The sequence below is a fragment of the Lynx rufus genome, unplaced genomic scaffold, assembly GCF_022079265.1.
Source record: "Lynx rufus isolate CCGP_SWC_20201006 ecotype Redwood Valley unplaced genomic scaffold, mLynRuf1.p SCAF_12, whole genome shotgun sequence".
In the NCBI taxonomy this organism is placed as follows: domain Eukaryota; kingdom Metazoa; phylum Chordata; class Mammalia; order Carnivora; family Felidae; genus Lynx; species Lynx rufus.
The window spans coordinates 5240660-5268639 of record NW_025814826.1 but is presented as its reverse complement, the minus strand read 5'-3'; the positions used below and the strand labels follow the sequence as shown (position 1 = coordinate 5268639).

The 27980-nt window shown below is 39.9% G+C and overlaps 1 protein-coding gene and 1 non-coding gene across 3 annotated transcripts in view; both read right to left on the bottom strand.

Moving 5' to 3' along the window:
• Positions 1-27980, bottom strand: part of SNTG1 (syntrophin gamma 1) — a 333569-nt gene that overhangs the window by 299651 nt on the left and 5938 nt on the right. For both annotated transcript variants that reach the window (XM_047073716.1, XM_047073717.1), the window contains exon 2: positions 26203-26337. In XM_047073716.1, the coding sequence (XP_046929672.1) occupies positions 26203-26337 (135 nt within the window). The remainder of the gene's footprint in view (positions 1-26202; positions 26338-27980) is intronic.
• On the bottom strand, positions 4495-4579 carry TRNAR-UCG (transfer RNA arginine (anticodon UCG)). The gene has a single exon. It is a non-coding gene; the product is annotated as a tRNA-Arg (tRNA).

Here is a 27980-nt window from a genome sequence, read left to right as displayed (position 1 = left end):
TCTTTGATTCATGTATTAGGCAATTCTGTTGGTTGGCCCATGCACATTAAAGACTGCTATGTATTTTTGATAGATCAATCCTTTTATCATTATGTAATGTATTCCTCTGCTCCTGATAATTTTCTTTGCTCCAAGGTCCACTGGCTTTGATACTACTATCTATTTTACCTTAAAATTGTTTTTTTTCCCCATTAATGGTTCCATTAGTGGTATATCTTTATACCTTTTTTCATAATTTTATTTTCAACTTATTTATGTCATTTTACTCAGTATAAGTCTTCTAAAGAGCATAGTGTGCATTTACTTTTTTTTATGTTTTTTAATGTTTATTTTTGAGAGAGAGAGAGACAGAGACAGAGCATGAGTGGGAGAGAGACAGAGAGACAGGGAGACACAGAATCCAAAGCAGACTCCAGGCTCCGAGCTGTCAGCACAGAGCCCGACGTAAGACTCAAACTCACAAACCATAAGATCATGAACGGAGCTGAGGTTGGATGCTTAACTGACTGAGCCACCCAGGCGCCCCAATTTACTTTTTTTTTTAAATTCACACTTCTAATCTCTGCCTTTTAATTTATAAGTTTGGATCAATAAAATACAATTACATTTAATTCAATCCAATAATTGATATGTTATGTCTGGCATTTTATTTTGTATTGTCTCTGTTCTCTCTGTTCTTTGTTTCTCCCCTCCCTTTTGCTGATTTCCAGTAGATACTTGGATATTTTTTAGAATTACATTTTGACTTATCTACAGTGCTTTTTTAAAAAAAATGTTTATTTATTTTGAGAGAAAGAGAGAGAGGGGAGAGAATGAGTGGGGAAAGGGCAGAGAAGGAGAGAGACAGAGGATCCAAAGTGGGCTCTGTGCTGACAACAAAGCGCTGAATGCGGGGCTCGAACTCACAAACCATGAGATCATGACCTGGGCCGAAGTTGGAGGCTTCACCGACTGAGACACCCATGCACCCCTATGGTGCTTTTGAATGTGTCTCTGGATAACATATTTGGTGCTTCTGCCCTAAGTAGGCAGTGCGTTATGAAAATGTAATATCACTGTCTCCTGGGGCCAATATTTAGCCAGTTCAAAGGAGACGAAAAAAACCCATCTTCATTTACGTCCCTTTACCTCGCTTTATTTGTAGTGTAATTGCCTCAAATACGCCCTCTATGTCCATGAGAACCACAGTAGACTGTGCTGCAATTCTTGCTTGAATCTTCACCGATAATTTAGAAAACTCAACAGAAGGAAAACGTATTATACTTCCCATATTTTTACTCCTTCCGTTGTTCTTTCTTCCTCTTGATGTTTAAGTTTCTTTCTTCATCATTTACTCTGCTTATAAAGTTCTTTTTCCTCATTCTGTGGAATGTGTCTGCTGGCAACAATTTTCATTAGTTTTTTTTTCCTTCTTCTTCTGACAATGCCTCAGTTTCCCCCTGATTCCTGATATTTTTGACATCTATAAAAATCTGGGTTGACAGTTGCTTCTTTTCAGCCATTGAAAAATATTTTGTCACCTCTTTCTGGGGAAAAATAAACTGTAATTTGCAGTAGGTTGTTTACCCCCTATTTCTAAGCTGTTAACTTTTTCTTGCTGCTTTTAAGGTTTTTTTTTTTGTCTTTAGTTTTTAGGATTTGACTGTATGTGTCTTGACACGGGTTTCTTGGGTTTATCCTTTTAAGATCTGCCACATTTCTTGAATGTGTAGATTTATATCTTTTACAAAATTTGGGGGGTGTTCAGTGAATTTTCTTCAAGCACTCTTTGAGTTCTGGACTCCTTCTTTTTTCCTGAGACCCTGATAAAACAAATGTGAGACCTTTTGTTATAGTGCCATGAGTCCCATAGTTTTGTTTTGTTTTGTTTTTCAGTCCAATTTCTCTCTTTTGTTCAGAGAGGGTAATTTCCACTTTCCTATCTTCAAGTTAATGTATGTTTCCCTCTGTCTTCTCCATTCTGCTGTTGAGCCCATCCATTGAGTTTTTTTTTTAATTGTATTTCCAGTTCTACCTCGCCCATTTTTGCTGAGACTTCCTATTTTCTCACTTGTTTCAATCCTGTTTGTAACAGACACAGGGCAATTTTATGACGGCTTACTTTATAATCCTTATTGGGTAATTGTAACATCTGTATCATTTCAGGGCTGGCATCTGTTGATGGTCTTTTCTCACTCACGGTGAGAATTTCCTTGTTAGTGCTGGTCATTGGTGGGATTCCAGCTGCTCGCCAGGCCTCCACGGAAAGGACCCTGGCTGGAGGCCGGAGTGTGTCTCATTACTGCTCCCCGAGAGGTCTCAACCGACACCATAGTGAAGGGGGGTCTCATTATCCGTGGGCTAACATGAATATCCTGACTTTCCACAAGGCCTCTTGGTGTACCTCTCCAGTGGGGTATGGAGGAAAACAAAACACAATTTTTCAGCATTAAATTTCTGTCTGTGGTACAACAGAAGAAGTCAGTTCTAATGGAGAAAAATAGCAAATATGCCATTAACAAAAATGAAAATTATAATACAAATTTGACTCTTTAATCTATGGTACTGAGCCATGTAGGATAGCAATAGCAATTACGTAAATTATACAGACCTTCTTTTCACAATGTGACCTATTTCATCTGGTTTGTGTGATACTCCGTTTCCAGAACAAACCACATGTTAGCCATACTCCTCTCCTCCCTTTCATTGAAGTAATAGATATTTAATTAAAATAAAGCTGTGTGGAAGCAATATAACCTTCATAAATCTCTAATCTTTAGAATAGCCCTAGATGCTTTTTTACCAATATCATATTAAGAACACTTTGGTTTGAAACAGTAATAATGGAACTCCTTTGTCTTTAACAAAGCATTCACACTCACAGAACATTTCTTTTGCGGTGACAAGTTTTGTTCTCTAATTTTATACAGAAAGGCCACTGTATAAATTGGTCACCCAGGATAATCATTCAAACTTGTAGGCAAAGTGAACCACAGGACAGAACAAATATCTGGATCAGTGTTTCATGTATTGGTTCAGGAATCAATGATGACCTCAGATAAGGTTTTGGAACAGAGACAAACATAAGGAAAGAGTTAAAAAGCAGAAAGTGAGAAGAAGAGAACCAACTTTAATTTTCACCTCTAGCAGCCTCCAAGGTGATGCAATCTCATTTAATGCTGTCACAGGGAATTATGGAAATGAGGTGTTCTCTCTTTTTCCCTCATGGGAACCAAGATTCAGAGAAGGTAATTAACTCACATAGGTCACAAAGCTAGCAAATGGTGGGGCTGAGATTACAAACCAGGTGTGTCTGATTTCAAAGCCAATAGATTTCCATGAAAAAAAAAAAAAAGCATGTGCACACACACACAAACACACACACACACACACCTAATCTTGGGTCTGGCACGCCTTTGAGTCAGATATACTAAAATCTTTCTCCAGGACAACATACCGAAAAATGATGGATACAATAAAAGAAACAAACGAAAAATAGTGCCAAAGCATAGCCAGGGCAATAAGGGAAGAGGGAAAACATTTCTCAGTTGTTAGAATGACGACAAAGTGTCGATCAAGGGGTAAGAAGGCTCTGCACAAGCAGTGGCCCTGACTGCATTCACCCTGGGCCCTTGGCTGGCAAGACCCAGGCAAGGTGAGAAATGGCACTGTAATAGTGTATCAGCATGAAAAACACTTCCACCACCCACAGGGTGATACTGGAAAACTTGTTCATTTGGAATTTGGCTCTGGATGAAAGAATTAAAAACTAATTCTCCTGAAAATGTGTAAATGTTTCTTACCCCACAGTTGGGTTTGAGATGAGGTTCACACACCTGTGTGGCCTCAAATCCCCATTGTAGGATTTAGCTTAAATGTATCTCGGGGCAGCTGGGTGGCTCAGTCATGCGTCCAACTCTTGATATGGGCTCAGGTCATGTTCTCCCACTCATGGGACTGAGCCCCACAACACGCTCTGCACTGAGCACAGAGCTTGCTTGGGATTCGCTCTCACCCCTTTTGTCTGCCCTTCCCCCACTTGCGTTCTTGTTCCCTCCTTCCCAAAATAAATTAAAAAAAAATTTGTAATAAAAAAATAGAAGGGCATCTCATTGCTTGTATCCTTGGGAACTTGGCAAAAGCAAATGCGAAATACAAATTTCGTCTTTGTAACACATTATAGTGCCAAACCCCAAGAAATACCCACAGGGTGCCAAAAAACTTGAGGTCACAGGGAAAAATACAGGAGGAAATAGATCGCAATGAGTGCATCAGCAGAATAACAAATCAACAAACATAGGACAAATAACGCAGTATGATCTACAAACACTGCAGGTACTAGAATTCCACGTACACCATATATATAGGATTTTTTTTAATTTTACAATTTAAAAAAAATTAATGTGTATTTATTATTGAGAGACAGAGAGACACAGAGCGTGAGCAGGGGAGGGACAGAGAGATAGAGACACACAGACTCTGAAGCAGGCTCCAGGCTCTGAGCTGTCAGCACAGAGCCTGAGGTGGGGCTCGAACCCACGAACTGCGAGATCATGACCTGAGCCGAAGTCAGACGCTTAACCGACTGAGCCACCCAGGCACCCCTAGGTAGGATTTTTAATATGACTAATAGAACAAGATATATCAAAAGTATGACAGTGATACAAAATATTACATGAAAAATATAAAATGGAATGGAATAGAACTTTTAGAAGTGAACATCGGGGGCATCTGGGTGGCTCAGTAGATTGAGTGTACAACTTCCGCTCAGGTCACAATCTCACTGTTCGTGAGTTGGTGCCCACATCGGGCTCTGTGCTGACAGCTGGGAGCCTGGAGCCTGCTTGGGATTCTGTGTCTCCCTCTCTCTCTCTGCCCCTCCCCTGCTCGCACTGTTTCTCTCTATCTCTCAAAATAAATAAATAAAAGGTATAATTTTTTTTTTAAAGGAGTGAATAGCATCACTACAGAATCAGAATTTCAGTAAATAGGTTAAACAGCAGAATAAATCTAACCAGAGAGAGAGTTAATGAAGAGACAGGAACACTCAAGAATTTACTGTCCACGCTCCAGAGACAAACGGTGAAATATAAGAAAGTAAGAAAATGAAGAATCAAGGGAGATGATCTAACATCCATCTAAAAAATATTACTGAAGGGAAAGAACAGAGAGATTGGGAAATAGCCATATTTAAAAAAAGTAATTGCTGACAATTCGTCAGAATTGGAAAAAAAAAGCACAAAACCTCATACTCAAGAGTCCCTATGACTCCTGAGCAAAGTAAATAAAAAGAAATCTTCACGGATACAACAGAGTGAAACTACAGGTCACTACAGACAGGGATTCCTAAATCCCCAATGCATTCAGGAATAAGGGACAGATTCCCTACAAAGAAAGTGTAATTAGATAGAGTACAGACTTTCCAAAACTTCAAATGCAACCTCAGAGTTTGGCGATAAAAAATATATCAAAATAAAGCAAAAATGTTAACCTTCTTCCAAGATGAAGAAAAAAAGCACTAAAAAAAAAAAAAATAAACCTATCCATCTATCATCTATCTATCTACCTACCATCTCTCTACATCTGTATACATACACATATATGATCCATATATGTAGATAAAACTTAGAGATAGTTTTATATTATTTATATGTGGCAAATAAACAAAATTAACCGGATTATAAACACGAAATGCAAATCAGTTTATCTTAATGGGGGGGGGGGTTGGGGAGAAAGGTACCAGTGAGGGGAACTACTTTTTTAAGCTGATGATGGGCAGCCACATAGGTGACCATATCTTTCTTGCATTTCAAATATCAAATGGTATCTTATAAAAATTAATTTATGCAAATATGATATATATGCTCATATGTGAAAGGTTATAAATAAGAACAACATAACTGATAAGCAAATTAACTAAGTATCATTGTTTTCATAAGCCAATTTCTGTTGCTGTTTTTCAAAATTATACATGTGACCTACATTCTTAGTTCAACTTTGGAAATGTTAATCTATACTATTATACTTTAAAATGATAGTAGGTAGTTATCATTCCAGTTTTTATTTTGGAAAAAAAATCAAATTTACAATATATTACAAGAATAGCTAATGTGTACCTTTATCCTCTTAATCTAAAATTAACAAGATGTTGATACTTTCCACATTTACAAATACTCTCTTGCTTTCCAGATATTGATTTAGGCATTATTTTTGCTGAAGAATTTTGGGGTTATAGACATCTTGCCACTTCACCCCCAAATTTTCCTATATATTTTTTTTTCTAAGAACAAGGCCATGTTCTTTTTTTTCATGTATCTTTGCAATATCATCTTCACTCCCAATTTAAGATGGACACCATATTATATAATACGTTACTATTGTATATGATCTATTATTATCTAATATATCTAATATATTTAAATGTCTCCAATTAGTCCAAAGATATTCTTTTTAAAAAAAATATTTATTTATTGAGAGAAGGAGAGAGTGTGTGCCCCTAGTCAGGGAAGGGGCAGAGAGAGAGGGAGAGAGAGAATCCCAAGCAGACCCTGTCTGTCAGCACAGAGTCCAACTTGGGGCTCAAACTCATGAACCACAAGATCATGACTTGAGCTGAAACCAAGAGTTGGACACTTAACGGACTGATCCACCCAGGCGCCCTGGACCAAAGATATTCTATATAGACATATATTTTTTTCCAATCTGATATCCAATCAATATATTGTATGGTTGCCATTACCCTTGTCTCCTTTACCTTATTCTTATTTTGCCTCAGTACGGAAGTTCTGTGCATCGTCACTGCTATGCCATGCTTAGAGAAGGGATGCCCCATGTTGGAATGAGGAGAAGCTGTGATTTTGATGCCATTCTTCCTAAGTCAGTCTTATTAATTAATTATCCTGAAACGAATCTTTATCCCCCTCTCTCCTGTATCTCCACATCTCTACTCCGCTGGCTTCTCTTTGTCAACTGACATGTTCAACTGTCACTGAGTGAAAAAAGTAAAGGAGAACGACTTTGGTTTTTTTCTTGCTCTATGTACATACTTGGAACCACCCTCTTTCTCTTGAAGAGCAAGTTCAGTACGTTTTCATCTACTGCTCACACTATTCTGATCTGGCTTCAGACTTTACCACATCTCTGAAACAGTCCTTAGAGGGACAGACTGGGGTCAGATTATCATAGTCTGAATGGACTGGCTCGTCTTCTGTTCACCGTCTTGAATCCATTAGCTCTCTTTCCATCCTAAAATTTTCCATGATAGAACTCATCCCTTCACTAAAACTCCTATCAAACACTATTCAAGGGCGGTACTTAGTAAGTTCAGGGGTTGCTAAGATGTTTGAAACAAACTCCCTGCCCTGCAGAGACTCATAACCTTTGGGGGCCAGCAAATATGTCCACAGAGAACTGCAGTAAATGTCGTAATTAGGCACAAAGAGACATAAATTGGTCCGGTGGAAACTCCAAGCATCTCCAAGTGTGTGAAGTCCATTCTGGCCTTGCTTGTTTCCTCTGTACTCCATATCCATGTATCGTTCCCTGAAACTGGTCCTACTGGGGTTTGTATGAGCAATTTTTGCCGAGCGTGCTTCAAATTCAACTTGTATCGTACTCCTCTCTGAAAGCTGACATTTCTTCTCACGTTCCTCCCTTCATCAATGGCAACACAACTCGCCACGCCACTTTGCCTATGAGTTTGCACCTCATCTTAAATCCTGCCCCACTTCATCCCTAAGCAACATGTCCCATGACTCACAGTCTTTGCTTACCGTGCTCTCCTTCATAGTTTAGTAATTTTGCCCACAATTTCCCCTTTGATTACAAGTTCTGCTCTCCACACGTATCTTGCAACACCCTGCCTCATATTTAAGACGTGTTTCCTTAATTACATTTTTTGGGAGCAGCCCCTAACTTAGACCTCTGTACTCTGCTATCATCTATCTGTACATTCTGTCATGGTTCACACTCCTGAAGATAGTATTTTTTAGCCCTCATTATGTGCCTGGGACTGTATTGCCTGTTTTATGTGCGTTAACTTACCTAATCCTCACAATTATGCAACAAAGTTGCTACTTTATCCTCTTTTAAGTGATTTACATGTGAGGAAATGAGGTAAATCTTACTTTCCTAGGTTATATATAAGAAAACTGATGAAATAATCAAACTAGGAAGTGGAAAAATCTTGCCTAGAGCTAATCTAATTCCAACACCCCATGCTTTGCCTGTTTATATGGATACACAATTCATTGAGCATGTGGGGCTCAATGAAAACATGGAATAGTTTAGCCCTATCTACAGTTCAGTCCTTGATACGTATGCTTATGATAACTGATACAGGTTATCCGACCAGAGGTTAGATACCATCTTTTCTAGGAAAATACTTCTTTTCTTGGATAATTTGGTAACAGATACACCTTGGGCAATAATCCAAAAGACCAGCTCTGTTCATATAAATCAAAATGCACTTCAGATGAATCAAACGTATTAAGATTAGTGAAAAAATGGTGATCTCATTATGAGTTATTTGAAAATGCTAAACACAAAATAATAGAGACTTTAAAATACACTGGTTTTGGTTTCTTGGTTTGGGCTCAGGTCATGATCTCACGGTTCATGAGTTGGAGCCCCGTGTTGTGCTGACAGTGCAGACCCGGCTTGGGATTCTCTCCCTCCCTCTCTCCCTGGCCCTCCCCTGCTTGTGCTCGCTCTTCTCTCTCTCTCAAAAATAAAAACATTAAAAAAAGATAAATGAAATATACTGTCAACAAAGGACATACCCAGAGTCCTTTGGTGATTGTAGGCTGATCCAAGTTGGGAGATAAATTACATTTTGAACTGAATAAATTAGTAATCTGGATTGATAACCAGTCTGATTAATGAGCCAGGTTTTTCCCTGAAGCATAATCTATGCATTACCCTCATTTCATGTATCCTCAATACATGAAAAGCATAATAGGATTATACTAATTCAACACATATTATGGTGATGGTTCAAATATTTGACTCATATGGTTTAAAAATGTGTTTGTTATTCTTACGTACTTACATTTCAGTAGCTGTGCACACCACCAATGTAATATGTTTGAGCATCATTTGGATGTTTCTTACAGACTCAGTGGCAATAAATTTATTCATTGAAATTAATATGCAAAAGTAATATGGTACAGAAATTATATTTTGGTCCTAAAATGAAATATTAAGAACTTGTCAAGGCGTTTGTGTTATATGTAAGAAGAAAAGTTTGTTAAAAATGTTTCAAGGGTAAAAAAAAAAACTGATGCTACACAACAGATAAATGTCCTTAGAAATCTGTTTAACAAAGCATGTTAAGTGTAACATCTATCCTTCATATGCATCATATCCTTAGCAATGATTTCATGAAAAAAATTAACTCTATGTAGAAAGTGTACTTTTACCAGCGCTATTTTTTTCGTGTGGTGAGTACTATCGTTCCATTTTTCCACAATGTTCCACCGCATGTGCTCTGTCATGATCAAAGGCTTGCTAGTAATCATAGGATTCACTGCCGCTATGACCCACATCATCGTGGTGGTTGGTGACCAATCAGAACGCTGCCACCACTATAGGTCTGGAGACAATGTTTTTACTCGAGCCACAATCCTCTCTTCCATGGCTGCCATATCTCCTGATGCTTAAACCCTAGGAGATTTACAAACATCGGTGGCCTAGTGGTGATTGCTGACTGTTTCATAAAACAAAAGCCCCATAAGAGAAGGTTTTCCAGCACTGTCATATAAATGTAGCAATCTCTATAACAATAAAAGAAAAAGATGCCCCAGTTTTGAAGGTCAAGCCTTTGCATATCCTTCTATAATAAAATCACAGCTATCGAAACCAAAATTGTCTACCTATAACTAATTTTTAGTTTTGAGACCTATTCGTGCCCTGCTTTCCTAATCTTACTTGGAATGGCTGCCTCCCTCAAAAAGAACAGGTCAAAAAGGAGGAGCAGAAACAAATACCCTCTATTGTTTCATTCATACACATAAAATAAAATTTAAAAAGGATCAGGATTGGGGTGCCTGGGTGGCTCAGTCGGTTCAGCGTCCGACTTAGGTTCAGGTCCTGATCTTGCGGTTTGTGGGTTGGAGCCCTGAGTCGGGATCTTGGCTGTCAGCTCTGAGCCCGGAGCCTACTTTGGATTCTGTGTCTCCTTCTCTCTCTGTCTCTCCCCTGCTCTCTCTCTCTCTCTCTCTCTCTCTCAAAAATAAACATTAAAATTTTTAAAATAATAATAAAAGGATCAGGATCGCACCAATAGCTTCTGTCTTAATTTTACATACCAGTGACCCCTTTTACCTGTAAAACTGACTTGGGAAAATCATGCATTGACTTAAATCAAGTTTTATAGCATGTTCTACAAGGTGATTGTTGGCATTTGAGTCTTTTTAAAGGTTTAAAAGATATAATGTGCATGGTGTGTGTTTGTGCACATATTCTGATCTCTGTATTGAATGGCTCTTTGCTACAGGAGAAAGAAAAAAAATTATCTGAGGCTACACACACCATCCGTCCTAGGTGACCTAATAAGAATCTGTCACCAGTGAGCACACTATCAAGCCTAGCTGCAGTCTCTCTGCTGATCAAATTTTCCGCGGGTAATGAAGCTCACCCAGACTGTTCCGCATCCTGTCACATCCCCCGTGGGAGTCGGCGCTGACTCCAAGGCTAAAGGTGGCCGTTAACTTCTCTAAATGCTACCTTCAGGAAATCAGAGTTTCACCGGTGGGATTACTAATTGCACGTTTCTTCCACCAGCACCACTAAATGAAGTCGTTTTGTCTTGTTGATTCTAAATTCCAATGGCACCCATTAGAATGCTACTCAGGTACCATTTGCAGCAGTGCCCCCCCACCACCACACTTCACCTTACCCAAGATTTTGCTTTCCGCAGTTATCCACAGTCAACTGTGGTCAGAGAGCAAATGATCCTTCTTCTCGTGTACCCTCAGAGGGTCAACAGCAGCCTAACGCTACGTCACCTGCCTATGCCCTTCATCTCGCTTCATCTCATCACACAGGCATCTGATCATCTCACATCATCGCAAAAAGAAAGATGACTACGGTGTGAGATATTTTGAGAGAGTGAGAGAGAAAGAGAGAGAGTGCATTCACAGAAATTTTATTGCAGGATCTTGTTATAGTTGTTCTCCTTTATTAACAGTTGTTGTTGTGTTTAATTTTTTTTTAAGTTTTATTATTTATTTTTGAGAGAGAGAGAGAGACAGAGTGCGAGCAGGAGAGGGGAAGAGAGAGAGGGAGACACAGACCCAGACACAGACTTTACCATAGGTATGCATGTGTAGGAGAAAATACAATTTGTATAAAGTTCAGTACCATCTATGGTTTCAGGCAACCACTGGGTCTATTAAGATGTATTGCCCATGGATGGCGGGGGGTGGGGGAGGCTGCTCATTATTGGTGCTACATATCTATCTGATAGTTCTACCCTATCTGGAATTTAATCTCCAAGATTTTCCCCTACCGGTTTCACTTTCGAAACCGGTGTCTTCATGATGAAATATGTAGCCATCCCATATTGATTTTAGCCTCAATGGCCTTCTAAAAATATTTTGTCAATATTTAAAACTAGCATAGACTGAATCTGATTTTCTTTCAGGGCAACATTGGAGGGGATGATATCACTAGGTCAACCATAGCCATCTCTCACTTAAGAATGTAGATCATTCAGAAGTTGACAGGGTCTGAATGATTTCTAAGCACAAGGGAAGATGATTGCTTTCTTTTGTGTTAACTGAAGCTTTCACACATCTATCTGACAACACTATGTATCATTCTGATCAGCAGTCACTGTCCTCTCTGCATCTAAAGGTCTTGAGTAATTGCTGTTGGCATTTTTCTACTGTTTCCAAATTATCACAGATGGAACAGGCCTTATCTTATATGTACCTAATGCTAAAACTTCAATCATATCATCTCTGAATAGATCATAGAATGTCCCAGAAAAGTAGCTAATACAAAGCTCTGGGGCACCAATCTAGCCTGTTTGCTGATGGGAGTCAAGTAACTGCACTGGATGTCTTAGCTTTACTTCTCTGTCATTGACAATTGCAAATGTTCCCAACTTTCCCAAACGATCAACATTTTGCCGCATTGTATGCATATAACTGGAATAAAAGTGTCAGATATCTAAAATATTATACCAAAGGGCCTGTCCTTTGCTCCAGTCTCTGGCTCAGTTCTATTGTAAATTTGAAGACTCCCTGAGAAGGGAGTGATGGCGTAAGTTTAAGCCCCTGTCTGATGAGGGTGATCATTGTGTCTTCTTCATTACTAAGCGCATACTCATGGCATTTCTAGAACTCGGTTCCACCTTTGTTTGCTGATAAAGTTCACCAGACTGGTGTTTCCATCTTGACCTATAGCCCGTGTGGCCTTCCCTATGCTCCTCACTTAAACTCCACACACCATTCCTGAGGTAAAGTCTCTGTCTTAGCTCAGGCCGCTGGACTGAATGGGTTGAACGACAGACATTTCTGGAGGCAGGAAGTCGGTGACCAGAGTGCCAGCAGGGGTGAATTCTGGTGACCGCCTACTTCCTGGCTTAGAGATGGCCACCTTCTTGTATCTTTGTGTGGAGAAAAGAGGAAGTTCTGCTGTCTCGTCCTCTTCTTATAAGTGTGCTTATCCCTTCATGGGGCTCTGTCCTCATCACCTCATCTAAACCTAATTACATCCCAAAGGTCCTATCACATTTGGGGTTAAGGTTTTAACATATGAAAATTGGAGAGGGACATACATTCAGTCCATAATGGACTTTCCAGGTATTCCTTCCTTATCCCAATCCAGTGTGTTTCCTGCCTTGCCAGAGGCACCTCCTCACACACTTACTATGAACTTTCCAGTTCTAGATTTCTGTGACTGAACTAAGCCCTACCTTATGTCAGAGCCTTCAGAGAAAGGATCTAAGAGGCTCTCTTAGCATGGATGCCTAGGTTTTGGCCAGTCTGCTCATCCTTGATCTCCACATATAAACATTTTGCTTAACCCAAGTTCTCAAACCACTCAGCCCCAAGTCTCACCTATTGGAGTGAGCCTTTCGCCTGGACTCATGTCTCAGTGTCTGTGCTCCATGGTCAGTAAGCCAATTCCAGGTCCCAGGGCCCCCCTCCCACGTTCAGGCATTGTCAGGCTCCACTGCTAATTCTCCAGTTCAGGACTCATCTCACTGAGGCTCCTTGCCCAAGGGCTTTCTCAGCTAGGCTGAGCTGGCCAGAAATGATAGGAGGTGACAACCCCAGAAGCAAGCCTAAACTAAAGGAATGGGCCTAGGAACATGAATCCCAGCTCCTCCTGCCCTCCTGTCAGGGTGTAAGGAGATTCAAACTGTGAATTGCTATACTCTCCTAGGGTTTCCTGAAGAATGGAGCTTCATTTTCCTTCACAAGCAAACTGCCTGAAGACAAGGCTGTCATTAGCTCCCTGAGGTCCCCTCTCATAGAGGCCCCCCTCCCACATTTACTACAGATTTTCTATTTCCACATTCGCCAACCAGAGCTTCATAACATTGCCCCCAGATTTCATACTGGCATCCTTGCCTGGTGTCTCCACCTAATATCTGCTGTGCCCTAAGAACACTCTCCTATCCTTTCCCCTAACTTGAGGAGACTAAGTGTCAACAATGTTTCAGCTGTTAGGCACAGATCTGACTTGATTCTCACACCAGTTGGATGATGACCTCAGCCCTAATCTTCCACCCTCCCAAACTCATCGTAAGTGAAAAGCCAAGCTATCATTGTAGAGAGAGAGCACAAAGACCATACGTTGTGAAGGTCACGTCCAAAGAGGGTCTGGTTTTCCATGCAGAGGTGCCTAAGGGCCTTCAACAGGGGGCGGTTGAAAAAAGCAGTGTTCTCCCAGAGAACAGCTGTAATTCTGAGAGTGTAGGGCATTACATTATTTTTCATAGGCTGGTTACCTCCAGATGTCGATTTAAAAGGTAGAATTTCATTTGGGATGCGTCCCAGGAAGTGCTCCCGGGTGAAGAGAAGGGAGTTGGAGAGCGGAAGGAAGCGAAGCCAATGCAGGGAGGGTTTCGAGCAGGTTACTGCTCGGTGTCGCTGGCCCCATCCTACTGGGAGTCGGAACGTCTTTCAAAATACCCGCCCCAAACTTAAGCTGGTGTTCACCCTCCAGTTTCTGTTGGTCACTGGTGGAGGGCTGCCTCCGGGGGAGGCAATTCCTAACACCCTCCCTCGCCCAGTGCTCGGGCTCCCACACACAAAGCCATGAGCCCTAGCGGCCAGTGGCTGGGCAAGGGACCACCATTGTGTAGCAGGCAGAGCACCACAGTGTACGGGCAGGCCCCTGCGGGCACCATCTCCTCTACCCTCTGGGAGGATCCCCCATGGGGGTGGGATGAACATATAGACCTGAAATGTTGCTGTGTCCTTGAAGATAGGGCCTAGTGGCCTCTTATTGTGGGATTTCTGAAAGACAGTGGCTGAGCACACCCTAGACCTGGCTGGTGCCTGTAAAGGTGCACAGAGGGAATACCTGTTCAGTTGTTGCACTGCTTTCAGAGGGAAAGGACTGGAGCCTCATGAGTTCCAGTGATTCTGTGAGAGGTAGAATGGATGATCTAAGAGGCAGTAGCTACCAGATGTTTTCCCGGCCAATTCATTTGGCCTGGTGGTGAGGTATGTATTGGAAAGGAGATGGGGTCTGTTCATAACCGTGTACCAAGGGGGGATGGGGCTTCCCTCCCAGTGTTCTTCCACTAGAAAGGTTTTTTTTTTCTTTTTTAGCCTGTCAGTGTCATGGATAACATTAGTTGAGTTTTCAATGATAAACCAAATTCGCATACCTGGTATAAATCCCATTTGGTCATGGCATACAATTCTTTTTACACATAAGGTTGGTATTCGACCTGTGACTATTTTGTTGATGATGTCGCATCTATGTTCATTAAAGGTATTAGTCTATACTTTCTGTATATTTTTCTCAGCCTATTTAATTTTAATCTGTATGTGTCTTTATATTTAAGCTGGATTTCTTGTAGACAACATGTAGGTGGGTCTGGATTTTTGATGCATTCTGACAGTCTCGGTCTTTTAATTGGCATATTATTTTACAGTGTTTCCTGATATAGTTGGCCTAACAGCTACCATATTTGTTATTTTTCCAGTTTATTGCTGTCGATTGTATCCTACCACTCTTTTTCTGCCCTTGGTTGTTTAAATGGAGTATTCTGTACTTTGTAGAATCATATTCCATTTTCTCTCCTTTCTTATTATACCAGTTATACTTCCCTTTTTACTTTTTTTAGTAGTTGACCAAATGCTCACGATATATACTTGCAGGTAATCCAAAGCCACTTTCAAATAACACTACACTGGGGGCACCTGGGTGGCTCAGTCGGTTAAGCATCCGACTTTGGCTCAGGTCATGATCCCACGGTCCATGAGTTCGAGGCCCACGTCAGGCTCTGTGCTGACAGCTCAGAGCCTGGAGCCTGTTTCAGATTCTGTGTCTCCCTCTTTCTCTGACCCTCCCCTGTTCATGCTCCCTCTCTCTCTGTCTCAAAAATAAATAAACGTTAAAAAAAAAAAAGCAAATAACACTACACTGATTCACAGGTGTTTGAGTACCTTATAATAACCAAATAATCCTAATCCTGCTCTCCCTTTCCTTGTCTAGTTTCTGTTACTCATTTCACTTATAATAGTCATTCATAAATATGTATACAGTATTCATATACAGTATATATATTATATATAATATAAAATATTAGATAGTATAGTATACTATATAAAATATATATATAGTGTTCATAAACATAATAAAAACATTTTAGCTGTTATTATTTTGAGCAAACTTTTATCTGTTATGCCAATTAAGAATTAAAAAAGGTCTTATTTTTCTTTCATTTATTTATTTTGTTGCTCTTCCTTTCTTTATGAAGATCCATGTTTTTGACCTACATTGTTTTCCTTCTCCCTAAAAAGCTTTTTTCATTATTTCTTGAAAGGCAGATTTGCTGCCAAAAAATTCCTTGGTTTTTGTTTGAGAAAGTTGTTGTTTGTCCTCCACTTCTGAAGAAAAAATTTGCAGGATACAGAATTCAAGGTTGGTGATTTTTTCCTCTCAACACTTTATATATTTCATTCCACTCTCTTCCTGCTTGCATGGTTTCTAAGGGGAAGTTAGTTGTAAATCTTTTTTTTTAAGTTGATTTATCCGTGCTGTAAGTGTGGAGCCTGATGTGGGACTGGAACCCACAAACCACGAGATCATCATCACCGCCAAGAGCTGGATGCTTAACTGACTGAGCCACCCACGTGCCCCAAAAGTTAGTTATAAATCTGATCTCTGTTCCTCTACAGGCAAGGTGTGTTTTTTCTTCTGGCTTTATTCAGTATTTTTTCTTTATCTTTGATTTTCTGTAACTTGAAAATGATACGCCTAGGTGTAGGTTTTTAGCATTTATCCTGCTTGCTGTTCTCTAAGATTTCTGCGCCTGTGGTTTGGTGTCTGACATTAATCTGGGGAAAATTCTCAGTCATTATTGCTTCAAATATCCTTTCTGTTCTGTTCTGTCTTTCTTCTCCTTCTGATATTCCCACTTCACATATGTTACACTGTTCGTACGTGTCCCACAGTCCTTGGATATTCTGTTCTGTTCTTTTCAGTCTTTGTTCTTGTAATTTTTCAGTTTTTGAGGATTCCATTTATAAATCCTCTAACTCAGAGATTCTGTCCTTTGCCGTGTCCCATCTACCAATGGACATTTTGAAGGAATTCATCCTTTCTGTTTCTGTATTTTTATCTCTAGAATTTTTGGGGGTGCTTTTTGAGGATTTCCATCTTTCTGCTTACATTACCCATCTTTCCTCATGTTGTCTATTTTATTCAGTAGAGCCCTTAGCTTATTAATCAGAGTTGTTTTAAATTTCTGCTCTGATAATGCCAACATCTCTGACATGTCTGGTTCTGGGGTTTGTTCTGTCTCTTCAAAGTTTGTGTGTGTGTGTGTGCATGTGTGTGCATGTGCGTTTAACCTTCTTGGTGTTTCTTCTAATAATTTCTTGGTAGCTTCCCATGATGTACTCGGTAAAAGGAACTGCTATCAGCAGGCCCTTAATAGTGTAGCGATGCAGTGTCGGGAGGGGAAGCTTTCCCCAACCCTTTGATTAGGTCTCAGGCTTTTGAGAAGCCTGTGTTTATGGATGTGAACCTCAAAAGTCCTTCTCAGTTTATTCCCATCCCCTTGAGTAGAACGGGATGGCTAGAGGACACAGGCATTGGTGCTGGAGTTGGGTATTTTCCTTCCTCAGATCAGTTATGGTCAGAAAATGCCCAAGTAGTTTAGGCGCTGATTAGCTAACTAGCTTCCTGTGAGGGCAGGCATCGTTCAGAAAACAGTGCTCTGACCCATTTCTGGTTCCATTTCTCCCTCCCACTCCGCGGACACCAGAGAGGATTTATCTCCAGTTCTTACTGTGAGAAACTGGTCAAACTCCTGGAGATAAATTTTAAAACACTGTGGGGCCCCCTATGACTGGGTCCCCTTCGAGTTAATTCCCAGATTGCCCACACTGAGTGGCCAGCAACTTGTCAATTATAGCTCAGATCTTCCTGCCTGGCCCTGGTTCCCACTATCTGCTCTTGAGACTCTGGTTAGCAGCAACTCCCTGTATTCAACTGTCTTGTCTCCCCAGTTCTGAGGGCCGAGGTTGGCCCTGTCTTCTCTGTCAAGAATCCAAGAAGAGTTGAGTTTTCAGTCTGTTCAACTTTTTATTTTTGAGGAAGGAGTGGTGACTTCCAAGCTCCTTACAAGCGGAACTGGAAGCCAGAAGTCCCCTGGCACCTTTAACCCTCAGACTTGTCCACACTGAGCCTCCAGCGATCCAATTACAGTTCTGGTTTTCCTACGCCAGCACAGGTGGCCACGGTGATTCCCGTAGGCAGGCCTCTCATTTGGCAAGCTGTGACTTTCTGTATTTGCCTGTCTGTCTGTCCAGTCTTGGGAGTAGCAGTTTTCCCTGTGTCTTCCTCTCCCTTACGGATCCAAGGAGAGCTGATGCTTTTCCGGTCTGTTCAGATTTTACTTGTCATGATAGAGTGGGGATTTCCAAGTTCCTTAATATGTAGAGCCACAAACTGGAAATCCCTTATTTATTTTTTTCACTGAAAGAATAAATGAATAGAAACCCATTTTGTGAATGTCCCAAAATTCATTTATCAATTCACAACTTGTTTTAGTTCATAACTTGCATATTCTTGTACAAGCCTTCCTGTGAACATTTGTTTTCATTAATCTTGGGTAAATCCCAAAGAGTAGGATTTTTTCACTTAAGAGAAGGTTTATGTTTAACTTTATAAGAAACTGCCAAATAGTTCCCCAAAGAGGTTGCTCAACTGATACTTAATGCATGAGATTTCTAAATGAAACACATCTTTGCCAAGTCTTTTTTTAAGTCATTGTAATGAGTGTAAATTTGTATATTATGGTATTTTAATCTGATCTGCAGTTCCTTGATGACTAATAATTGGACCATCGTTTTGTGCTCTCCTCAGCAAGTTGAATATCTTATTTTGAGGTCTTTGGCTCAGTTGTTATTATTTTTTCCTTTAATTGGATTGTTTGTACCTTTTTTTTTTTTTCAATTTGTGGTAGTTCTTTATATATTCTGGACACAAGTCCTATCTCAAATAGGGCACATTTTCTCCTAATCTGGGGTTTGCTTTTTCATTTTCTTAAAAAAGGTATTTTAAAGATCAAATTTTTAAAATATTGATAGAGTACACATTACCATTTTTTATTGTATTAGAATTGTTTTGTCCTAAAAAACACTTGAAATCAAAAATATTTTCCGATGTTTTTTTTTCCAGAAACTTATTTGTTTTGGTTTTACATTTCACATACAGTAAAATCAATCTGAAAATATTCATAATTCATTGTAATCTTATTTTTCCATTTATTTATTGAACTGTTCCAGCATATTTATTGAAAAGATTTTCACTCCCCTTTGAACTGATATGACAAGTGACCAGTGGCATTAAAGAAGATGGGGGAGGGACACCTGGGTGGCTCAGTGGGTTGAGCTTCCCACTTGATTTTGGCTCTGGTCATGATCTCACGGTTCATAAATTCCAGCCCCTCACTGGGCTCCACACTGACAGCGCAGAGCCTGTTTGAGATTCTCTCTCTCTTCTCCTCCCCAGCTCATGCGAACAGGCTCTCTCTCTCAAAAATAAATGCATAAACATTAAAAAAAAAAAAAAGAATGGGAAATAGAAAGCGCCAAGAATCCTTCTTCCCCATCTACAATTGCACTGGTAGAATCTGCCTGGTATAATTATTTTTGAATTCTGGAGTCTACGGCAAGGACTGTAACTTTCAGCAGAAGTTCTGAATGGTAAGTCATGGCTAATTTAGGTCAACTTCAGCTCTCAGAACAGTAGCGAATACCCACTCCTCTCCCCCACCCGCCCCTGCCCAATGACAGACAGCTGTGTACCTGTTCCTGAAGCGGCTGACACCTGGCTCGTGGGAAACAGAGTAGGCAGTGGGAACTCTACCCCAAATACTGTGGATCCAAGCTCTGATCACGGACTTCTACTTTTTTTTTTAAGTTTATTTCTTTATTTTGAGAGAGAGCATGAGAGAGGGAGAGAGAGAGAGAGGAGAGAGAGAGAGAGAGAGAGAGAGGCAGAGAGGGAGAGAATCTCACGCAGCTGAGCTGGGTGCGGCGACCTGAGCCGAAATCAAGGGTCTGAAGTTTACAGCTGAGCCACCCAGGTGCCCCACTGACTTCTCCTTTGCTGGCACAGCTGCAGAGAGACACAGGCAAGCTCCTCTGTTGCAATCCCCACTGGCTCCGGCAACTTCTTGGAGATTCAGAGAGCCAGGGCCTTCCTTCCCCTTCCTTCCTCTCTGTTTGCTCTTTTGGGAGCCAGACACATAAGAAGTAGGATACTCAAAAGAAACTGTGCATTCACGTATGGGGACATTTACAAAGTCGCGGAGCACGTCCAGGGAAAGACACAGGCTCAGGCAAGAGCTGAGAAGACACTTTAGGCTAATCCCTGGCCTAGAGATGGCCTACAGAAATTAAAGACTAGGAAACACACAAAAGCAGCAAACCCTGGGAAAGGGAAGAATTTTAGTTCCAGAGTGACCACACTGTAAGAGACAAATGTCCAGTTTTCAGCAACAACGAAAAATCTCAAGGCGTACCAACAGGACGGTACAGTCCTTTCGAAGGCTGGCAGTCTTCACAAGGGAACGTGGCACCCTCTCCAGGCACGGCATGTGTCAGGCCACACACAGATTAAGTCTCAGTAGATTTTAGAAGGCATAGAGCATACAAACTATCTTCTCTCACCATAACAGGATGAAGTTAGAAATCAGTAACCGAAGGAAAAGGGAAAGTTCACGAATTTGTGGAACTTAAGACATTTTCAAGCACCCGATGGGAAAAGGAGAAATCACAAGGGGAAATAGAACATACTTACAGATGAACGAAAATGAAAATACAACATAGCAAAACTTTGAGCTGCAACGAAAGCAGTGCCAGGAAGGGAACCTTTAGCTGTAAAAGTTAACATAAAAAGAGAAATCTCCAACCAACAACTTAACAACTTAACCATTTAAGAAGATTAAAAAAAAAAAAAAAAAAAACAGAAGGAAGAAAATAATGATTACAACAGAGATACATAAAACAAAGAATAGAAAAATAATACAGAAAATCAATGAAATAAGAAGTTTGTACTTTGAAAAGATTAACAAAATCATAAATGTTTACCTACATTGGCTAAGAAAAAAAGAATATTATAGACGAAAATAATGACTAAAATCGGAACTAAGGTGAGGACATTACTACCAACTAATAGAAATTTTTAAAAAAAATCAAAAAGAGAACTAAGAATTAACCAGATAGCTTGATGAAATAAACAAATTCCTAAAAACACAAAACCTACTCAGCCTGAATCATGCATAGAAAAATTGAATAGACATAGTACTAATAAAGAGATTAAATCAGCAATCAAAAACCTACCCACATAGGCTTGGACCTGATAATTTCACTAGTCAATTCTACGAAACATTTAAAGGAGAAACAATACCAGTTCTTCTCAAACTGTTAAAAAAAATTAAAGAGGAGGGAAAACACCCTAACTCCTCTTTTGAGGCCAGCATTACCTTGGTACCCAAACCAGAAAGACTACAAGAAAAGAAAGCTACAGACCCTTATGAGCATCGATGCGAAATCCTCAACAAAATACTAGCAAACTGAATTCAGCAACATATTAAAAATATTATAGATCATGACAAAGTGGGATTTGTTTTTGGAATGCAAGAATGATCCAACACGTGAAATTCATACCATATTCACAGAATGAAGGACACACACAGACACAATGACATCAATTGATGCAGAAAAAAAATCTGACAAATTCAACACCCTTTCAACACTCAAAAAACTAAGAATAGAAGAAAACTACCTCAATAGAATAAAGGCATATATGAAAAACCTACAGGTAAGACTGGACTCAGAGGTGAAGGACTTACAGCATCATCTCCAAGAGCAAAAGCAAGGCCAAGGGGCCTACTTTCAGCATCTCTGTGAAATGTAGCATAGAGGTCTTAGCCAAAGAAATGAAACAAGAAAAAGATATAAAGGATATACAAATTGGAAAGAAAATTAAAATTACCTCTGCTCACAGATGACATGATCTTCTATGCAGAAAACCTACACTTTGCAGCTAAAGTTTCCCTTCTTGGCAGTTTCCACTGCAGCTCAAAGTTTGATATGTCGTACTTTTCATTTTCACTCGTCTTTATGTATGTTGTATTTTCCTTTGTGATTTCTCCTTTTCTCATTGGGTGCTTAAAAATTTCTCAATTTCCACAAATTTGTGAACTTTCACTTTTCCTTCTATTACATACACACACACACACACACACACACACACCCATTAGAACTAAAGAAAAAATCAGCAGAGTAGCAGGATACAAAGTGAACACACACAAATCAGTTCAACAATGAAAAGAAAATTAAGAAAGCAGCTCCATTTACAATAGCATCAAAAATAATAAAATAGGTGAATTAACTCACCAAGAAGGTGACAGATATGCACTAAAAAGTACAACCCATTTTACTGAAAGAAAATAAAGATGTAAATACATGAAAAGACATCCTGTGTTCATTGGTTTAGAAGGCTCAATACTGTTAAAATGTCATTATTATCCAAAGCTAGCTACTCCTTCAGTGCTATGCTCATTAAAATCCCCATGTCAATTTTCATGGAAATATAAAAATCCATCCTAAAATTTATATAGACTCTCAAGGAACTCTCATGTAGCCAAAACATTCTTGTGAAAGAACAAAGCTGGATGGTACACACTTCCTGATTTCAACATTTACCACAAAACTAAGGTAATCAAAACAGTATTGTACTCACACACAAACAGATGGATAGACCAATGCTACAGAATAGAGAGTCCAGAAATAAACCCACACATACAAGGTCAAATAACTGTTGACAAAGGTACCAAGATGTAACAGTGTAGGAAAACTGGATACTCACCTGCAAAAGAATGAAGTTGGGCCCTTAACCAAAATCATATACAAAAATTAATTCAAAATAAATCAATGTACATGATGTACATGATGTACACATAAGAACTGAAACTAGGAACTCTTAGAAGAAAATGTAGGGGAAAATACTCATGACATTGGATCTGGCAATGATTGCTTAGCTATAACACCAAAAGTCCAGAGAGATAAATTGAACTTCATCAAAATCAAAAACTCTGCATCAAAGGAAACAACAGAGTAAAAGGCAAGCCACAGGTGGGGAGAGAGTATTTGCAAATTACATATCTGCTAAGAGATTGAACAAAAAATTGCTACAGAATTACCATTTCATGCAGCAATTCCACTTCCGGGAATGTATCCAAAAGAATTAAAAACAGGGACTCAGATACTTGTGTTCCCATGTTCATATTAGCATTATTCACAAAGGCCAAAAGGCGAAAGCAACCCAAATATACACTGTTAGGTGGATGGATAAACAAGATCAACAAAAGACGCGCTATCCATGCAACAGAATATTACACAGTCTTATAAAGGAAGGAAATTCTGACATCTGCTACAGCATGGATGAACTTTAAAGATGGTGTACCGAATGAAATAAACCAGACACAAATGGCTGAATATTGTGTGATTCCACTTACATTAGTCAATACATAGAAACAGGAAGTAGTATAGAGGTTACCAGGGGCTGAAGGGAGAGGGTCTGGGAAATACTTAACGGACCCAGAGTTTTAGTATGAGATGATGAAAATTCTCGATACGGATAGTAGTGATAGGTTCATATCAATGTGAATATGCTCAGTGCCACTGAACTGTACCCTTAAAAATGGTTAAAGTGATAACTTTTATGTTATGCATAGTTTGTTTATACAGTAAAAAAAAAAAAAAGCAATTGGCCATATAAACATGGGTCTGTTTCCGGACTCTATAATGTTCCATTGATTCATGTACCTGTACTTGTGACAATCTCACATTGCATTCATTATTGCAATCTTATTTTTTTTTTTAATTTTTTTTTTCAATGTTTATTTATTTTTTTGGGACAGAGAGAGACAGAGCACGAACGGGCGAGAGGCAGAGAGAGAGGGAGACACAGAATCGGAAACAGGCTCCAGGCTCCGAGCCATCAGCCCAGAGCCTGACGCGGGGCTCGAACTCACGGACCGCGAGATCGTGACCTGGCTGAAGTCGGACGCTTAACCGACTGCGCCACCCAGGCGCCCCTATTGCAATCTTATAGTAAGTTCTGAAAGTGGGAAGTATAAACACTCCAACTTTGCTCTCCTTATTCAAGATTGTTTGGGCTATACTGGAGTCGTTGTATTTCCATGTAAATCCTAGCAATAGCCTGTCGTGGTCTACAAAAACATTTTGGGGATTTTGATTGATAATGAGTGTTTAGGAAGATGTAACAACAATATTTAGTCGTTAACTCACAATCAAGTTACATTTCTCCATTGGCTTGTGTATCTTCATTTCATTTATCACAGTATTGTAGTTTTCAAGGTAAAAGCTTTGTACATATTTTGCTAAATTTCTTATCCCTTTGATGTATTGTAGATTCCATTTTTATTTTTGTGTTGCAAATTATGGAAATATGACTAACTTTGGACATCGTCCTTATTTTCAGCAACCTTGATGAATTTGTATGTCATTCTATTTTTTGTAGATTTCTTAGAGTTTTCTACACACACCATCATGGCATCTAAAATAAACTTGTTTTATCTCCTTTTTCAACTGTTATGCCATTTATATCCATTTCCTGACTTACTGTACAACCAAAACAATATTGAGTAAAAATGTGGCAAGTGATGATCTGTGCCTTGCTTACAACCTCAGAGAGTTCTTCAATGTGGATGATAAAGTTAGTAAGAAGTGTTCATTAGGAGATTATTGGCTTAAGGGAGTTCCATCCTATCCAGACTTTGCTGAAAGTGTTTCTTATAAATGACTGCCAAATTGTGTCAATTTGTTTTTGCATGTGTTGACATTATCATAGAACGTTTCTCCTTAATTCTATCAAGTTCTTCCTAACATTCTTTTCAAAAGAGAGATTAGGTTTACGTATATTAGCTATTTTGATTGCATAGCTTAAAATCAATAATATTATCTCCATGTCGATAGTCTGGATTTTACAAATGACAGCATTTTATTGTTCTAGGACTTGTGTAATATATTCATTCCAAAGACTTATAGGAGTTGTATTGCTTCACTGAAAAGAGACAGAGAAAGAGAGAGGGGAGGAGGAGAGGGAATAGAGTGGGGGAGGAAGGAAAGAAGGAAGGAAGGAAGGAAGGAAGGAAGGAAGGAAGGAAGGAAGAAGGAAGGGAGGGAGGGAGGGAGGAAGGAAGGAAGGAAGGAAGGAAGGGAGGGAGGGAGGAAGGAAGGAAGGAAGGAAGGGAGGGAGGGAGGAAGGGAGGAAGGAATTGACTATTGACTGCTATTGTTTAATTAACTAAAAGGAAGAAAGGGCACCCTGTGGGAACAATTTAATCAGCTTTGACAGCCAGACCCATGATTCAGGATGATTTAAATGGTCTGTGACAAAAGAATAGTTAACAGTCTGCAAAATGCCCATTATCTTTAGTTAGCAAAGGCCTATTGATTTAGGACCTGGTGTGACTCCCATAGGATGTTGGTGACGAGCGAGGTGGAAACTCAAGTTCAGCATTATTCGTCACCAACAAAACACTCTGAGGTAAGTCTGTTAATAAGCTACAAATTAAATCTTTGTGCTAAACAGCTATAGATGTCCGGGGAATCAAGGAAGCCGAATGTTTGTTGTTTTCTATAATTTTCTTCTGAGATCACATATGGCAACACTGTTAAAATAATGTCTTTAATGTTATTTCACAATAAGTGATAAACTCTGAAAGTTGTCCTCTCTAATGACAAAGTTGTTTTGTCAAGTATAATCTAATTTCACCTAAGGATGTCTTCCACAGCTGTACTTCAGTGTTACTAAGCAGACCAATGAGTCTCGAGTGATGATTTATGGCCCTTTCTGAGGCTGGATTAGCAGCGAGGTAATATGCCAACCAGTCGGGGCATCAGAGAGACCTTGCTATGACACTTAGGCATAATTCTATCAGGGAGGTCCATGGAATCATTCATGCACTTTCCCCTGGGGAAAAGCGTTGACATTGAGTCCAGTGACTGTCACCTAAAGCCTCACGCTTCCCAGGTGCGAAGACTTGGGCTCCACGTTGGCACCACCTGCAAAGTTCAATGTGATGCATCCGTCAGGGTAGGCAATGATGTAAGGTCACGGTAGGAAAAACTGCCCTGCACTGTTCTCAGACAGTACTCTGTGTAAAAAGCTGGAATGCACCTGCTCAAGGTCAGATGACACAAGTGTCACCGCAGCCCCATAACCACAGCCGGGAGTCCGCGAGGTGCCTTCGTGTGTAGGGATGGGCCCTAATGTGTGGCTGTGGACCCGGGTTTGGTACTTGGAAAAGGACAGTGCTTACCTAATAATGTGAACAAAGCTGACACGAAAGACGACTGACGGGGCTCGGAGAGTAAAGGAAAATATATTATGAATTTTCTGTGAATAAACATTTTTGTTAACAGAACAAATTAAAAAAAGAAAAAGAAAAAACAACAAGCTTCAACAGAAGGAAGAGCTACTTACACCAGAATAGAAAGGTTCACCAGACACACATATCACATCTTGCTCCTGGATCATCAAAATGTCTTTAGCTAGGTGCAGCCGGACTTTGAAAGGCTCCTGATTACCATCCTGCAGCAAACAAATCCCTGTCTTTGTCTTCAGGCAGGGAGAGAACAAAACAGAGAAAATAAATTACACTCAGTTTATAGAATATAATTTTATGGCCGATTCACAGCAAAACACGATGAATAGCATTTGAGACCTAAGGAAACTGCACACGGATGAATCTGGAATTTGATACTTAATACAGGTGCAGGCAAGGTTAACCATTTCATGTGAGGTGACCTCAGGTAACGGAGGCTATGTCAGAAAATCCACATCAGATGAGGCCAGGGAGGAGGATAGTTTATACACCATATCTGAAAAATGATGAGTTTTGTTTAATACGTATAATCTAAGTACAACATTTTGGTAACAGATTTATTGAGATACACGTCACCTCCTATATAATTCAACCCTTTAGGATGTACAAGTCAATGTTTTTTAGTGCATTCAAAGACGTGCAGGCATCATTATAATCGATTTTAGAACATTTTCATCCCTCCAAAGGGAAACCTGTTACGTCCATCGCCCCACCCCTCGCCCTAGCCCTAGGCAACCACCAGCCTACGTTCTGTCTCTGTGGTGGAATTTTAAATCTGAAACTCTACGTACTTAACATCTTTTGGAACCTCCACGATTTCATCATTCCTAGTCACCAAGCACACAGACACACATACTTGGACACACGTACACACCCACTCACAAACACTCATGCACGCACACATACACAGCCCAGCTAAAGAAATGAGGATACGGGTGGGAGGAGAACTGTCTACATGAATGCAGTTAATTAAAAGCCGCCTGACTTCAGACTCAAGATGTACGGTTCCCAGTCCACTGATTTGTTTCAGATATTTCGGGGAATTGTCAAAACAGCCCGTGAAGGTGGCGGAACTTGCACTGCGTGGCTTTACGCCAGGACCTCAGTGATCGTGGAAGAAGCCCACGAAGCCCGTGTCTCCTGAAGCAGATCAGGGTATAACACTCACCCAGATCCACAGAAATATGCTCCCTAGCAAGAGCACTGAAGGTTCCTATTCATCAGGAATACAAATGGAAATTCCTCTGAGACAGAAAATCATCCCTGGCTGCTATTCTGCACCAAAAAGTCAACAGGAACAATGGCTACCTTGGCAATTACATTTTCATTTCATAAGTATTGAGCCATTCTTAATTTGGATAAATGGATAAGTACACAGAGATACATATTTACCCTTAGTATTTAATGAGCACAAAATCCCGGGCAATAATGCCAGGCTTTCTCTTGGAATACAAATTCACATGTGGGTCTCCAGGAGTATGTTTCTTTAAAAGAATGTTTCATAATGTAAATGAGAATATACTTAGATGCCGTGGCCTCTAAAAACAATTCTTTCTGCAAACTGCTTTATTCCATGTGCTAATACATGCCATTACACCCCATATATTATTTTGTAAAGGTTATGATGTCTTTTAGGGAAAAACAAGCTTCTTCCGGGACCAAGGATGGTGTGCTTTCCTCCTTTATGGGACTGGTGCACTGCAGACACTCAGTAAATTGTGTCGATTAGTCTATTCTAGAGCATAACTCAAGTGGATGTGTCTCGAGGACAAAAATATTTCAGCAAAAGAAAATTCTATTTTCCTTAATATAGAACATAATTTTCTACATTTTTCACAGAGAAAAGTCTTTCATGCTTACAATGTGATCTTGGCTG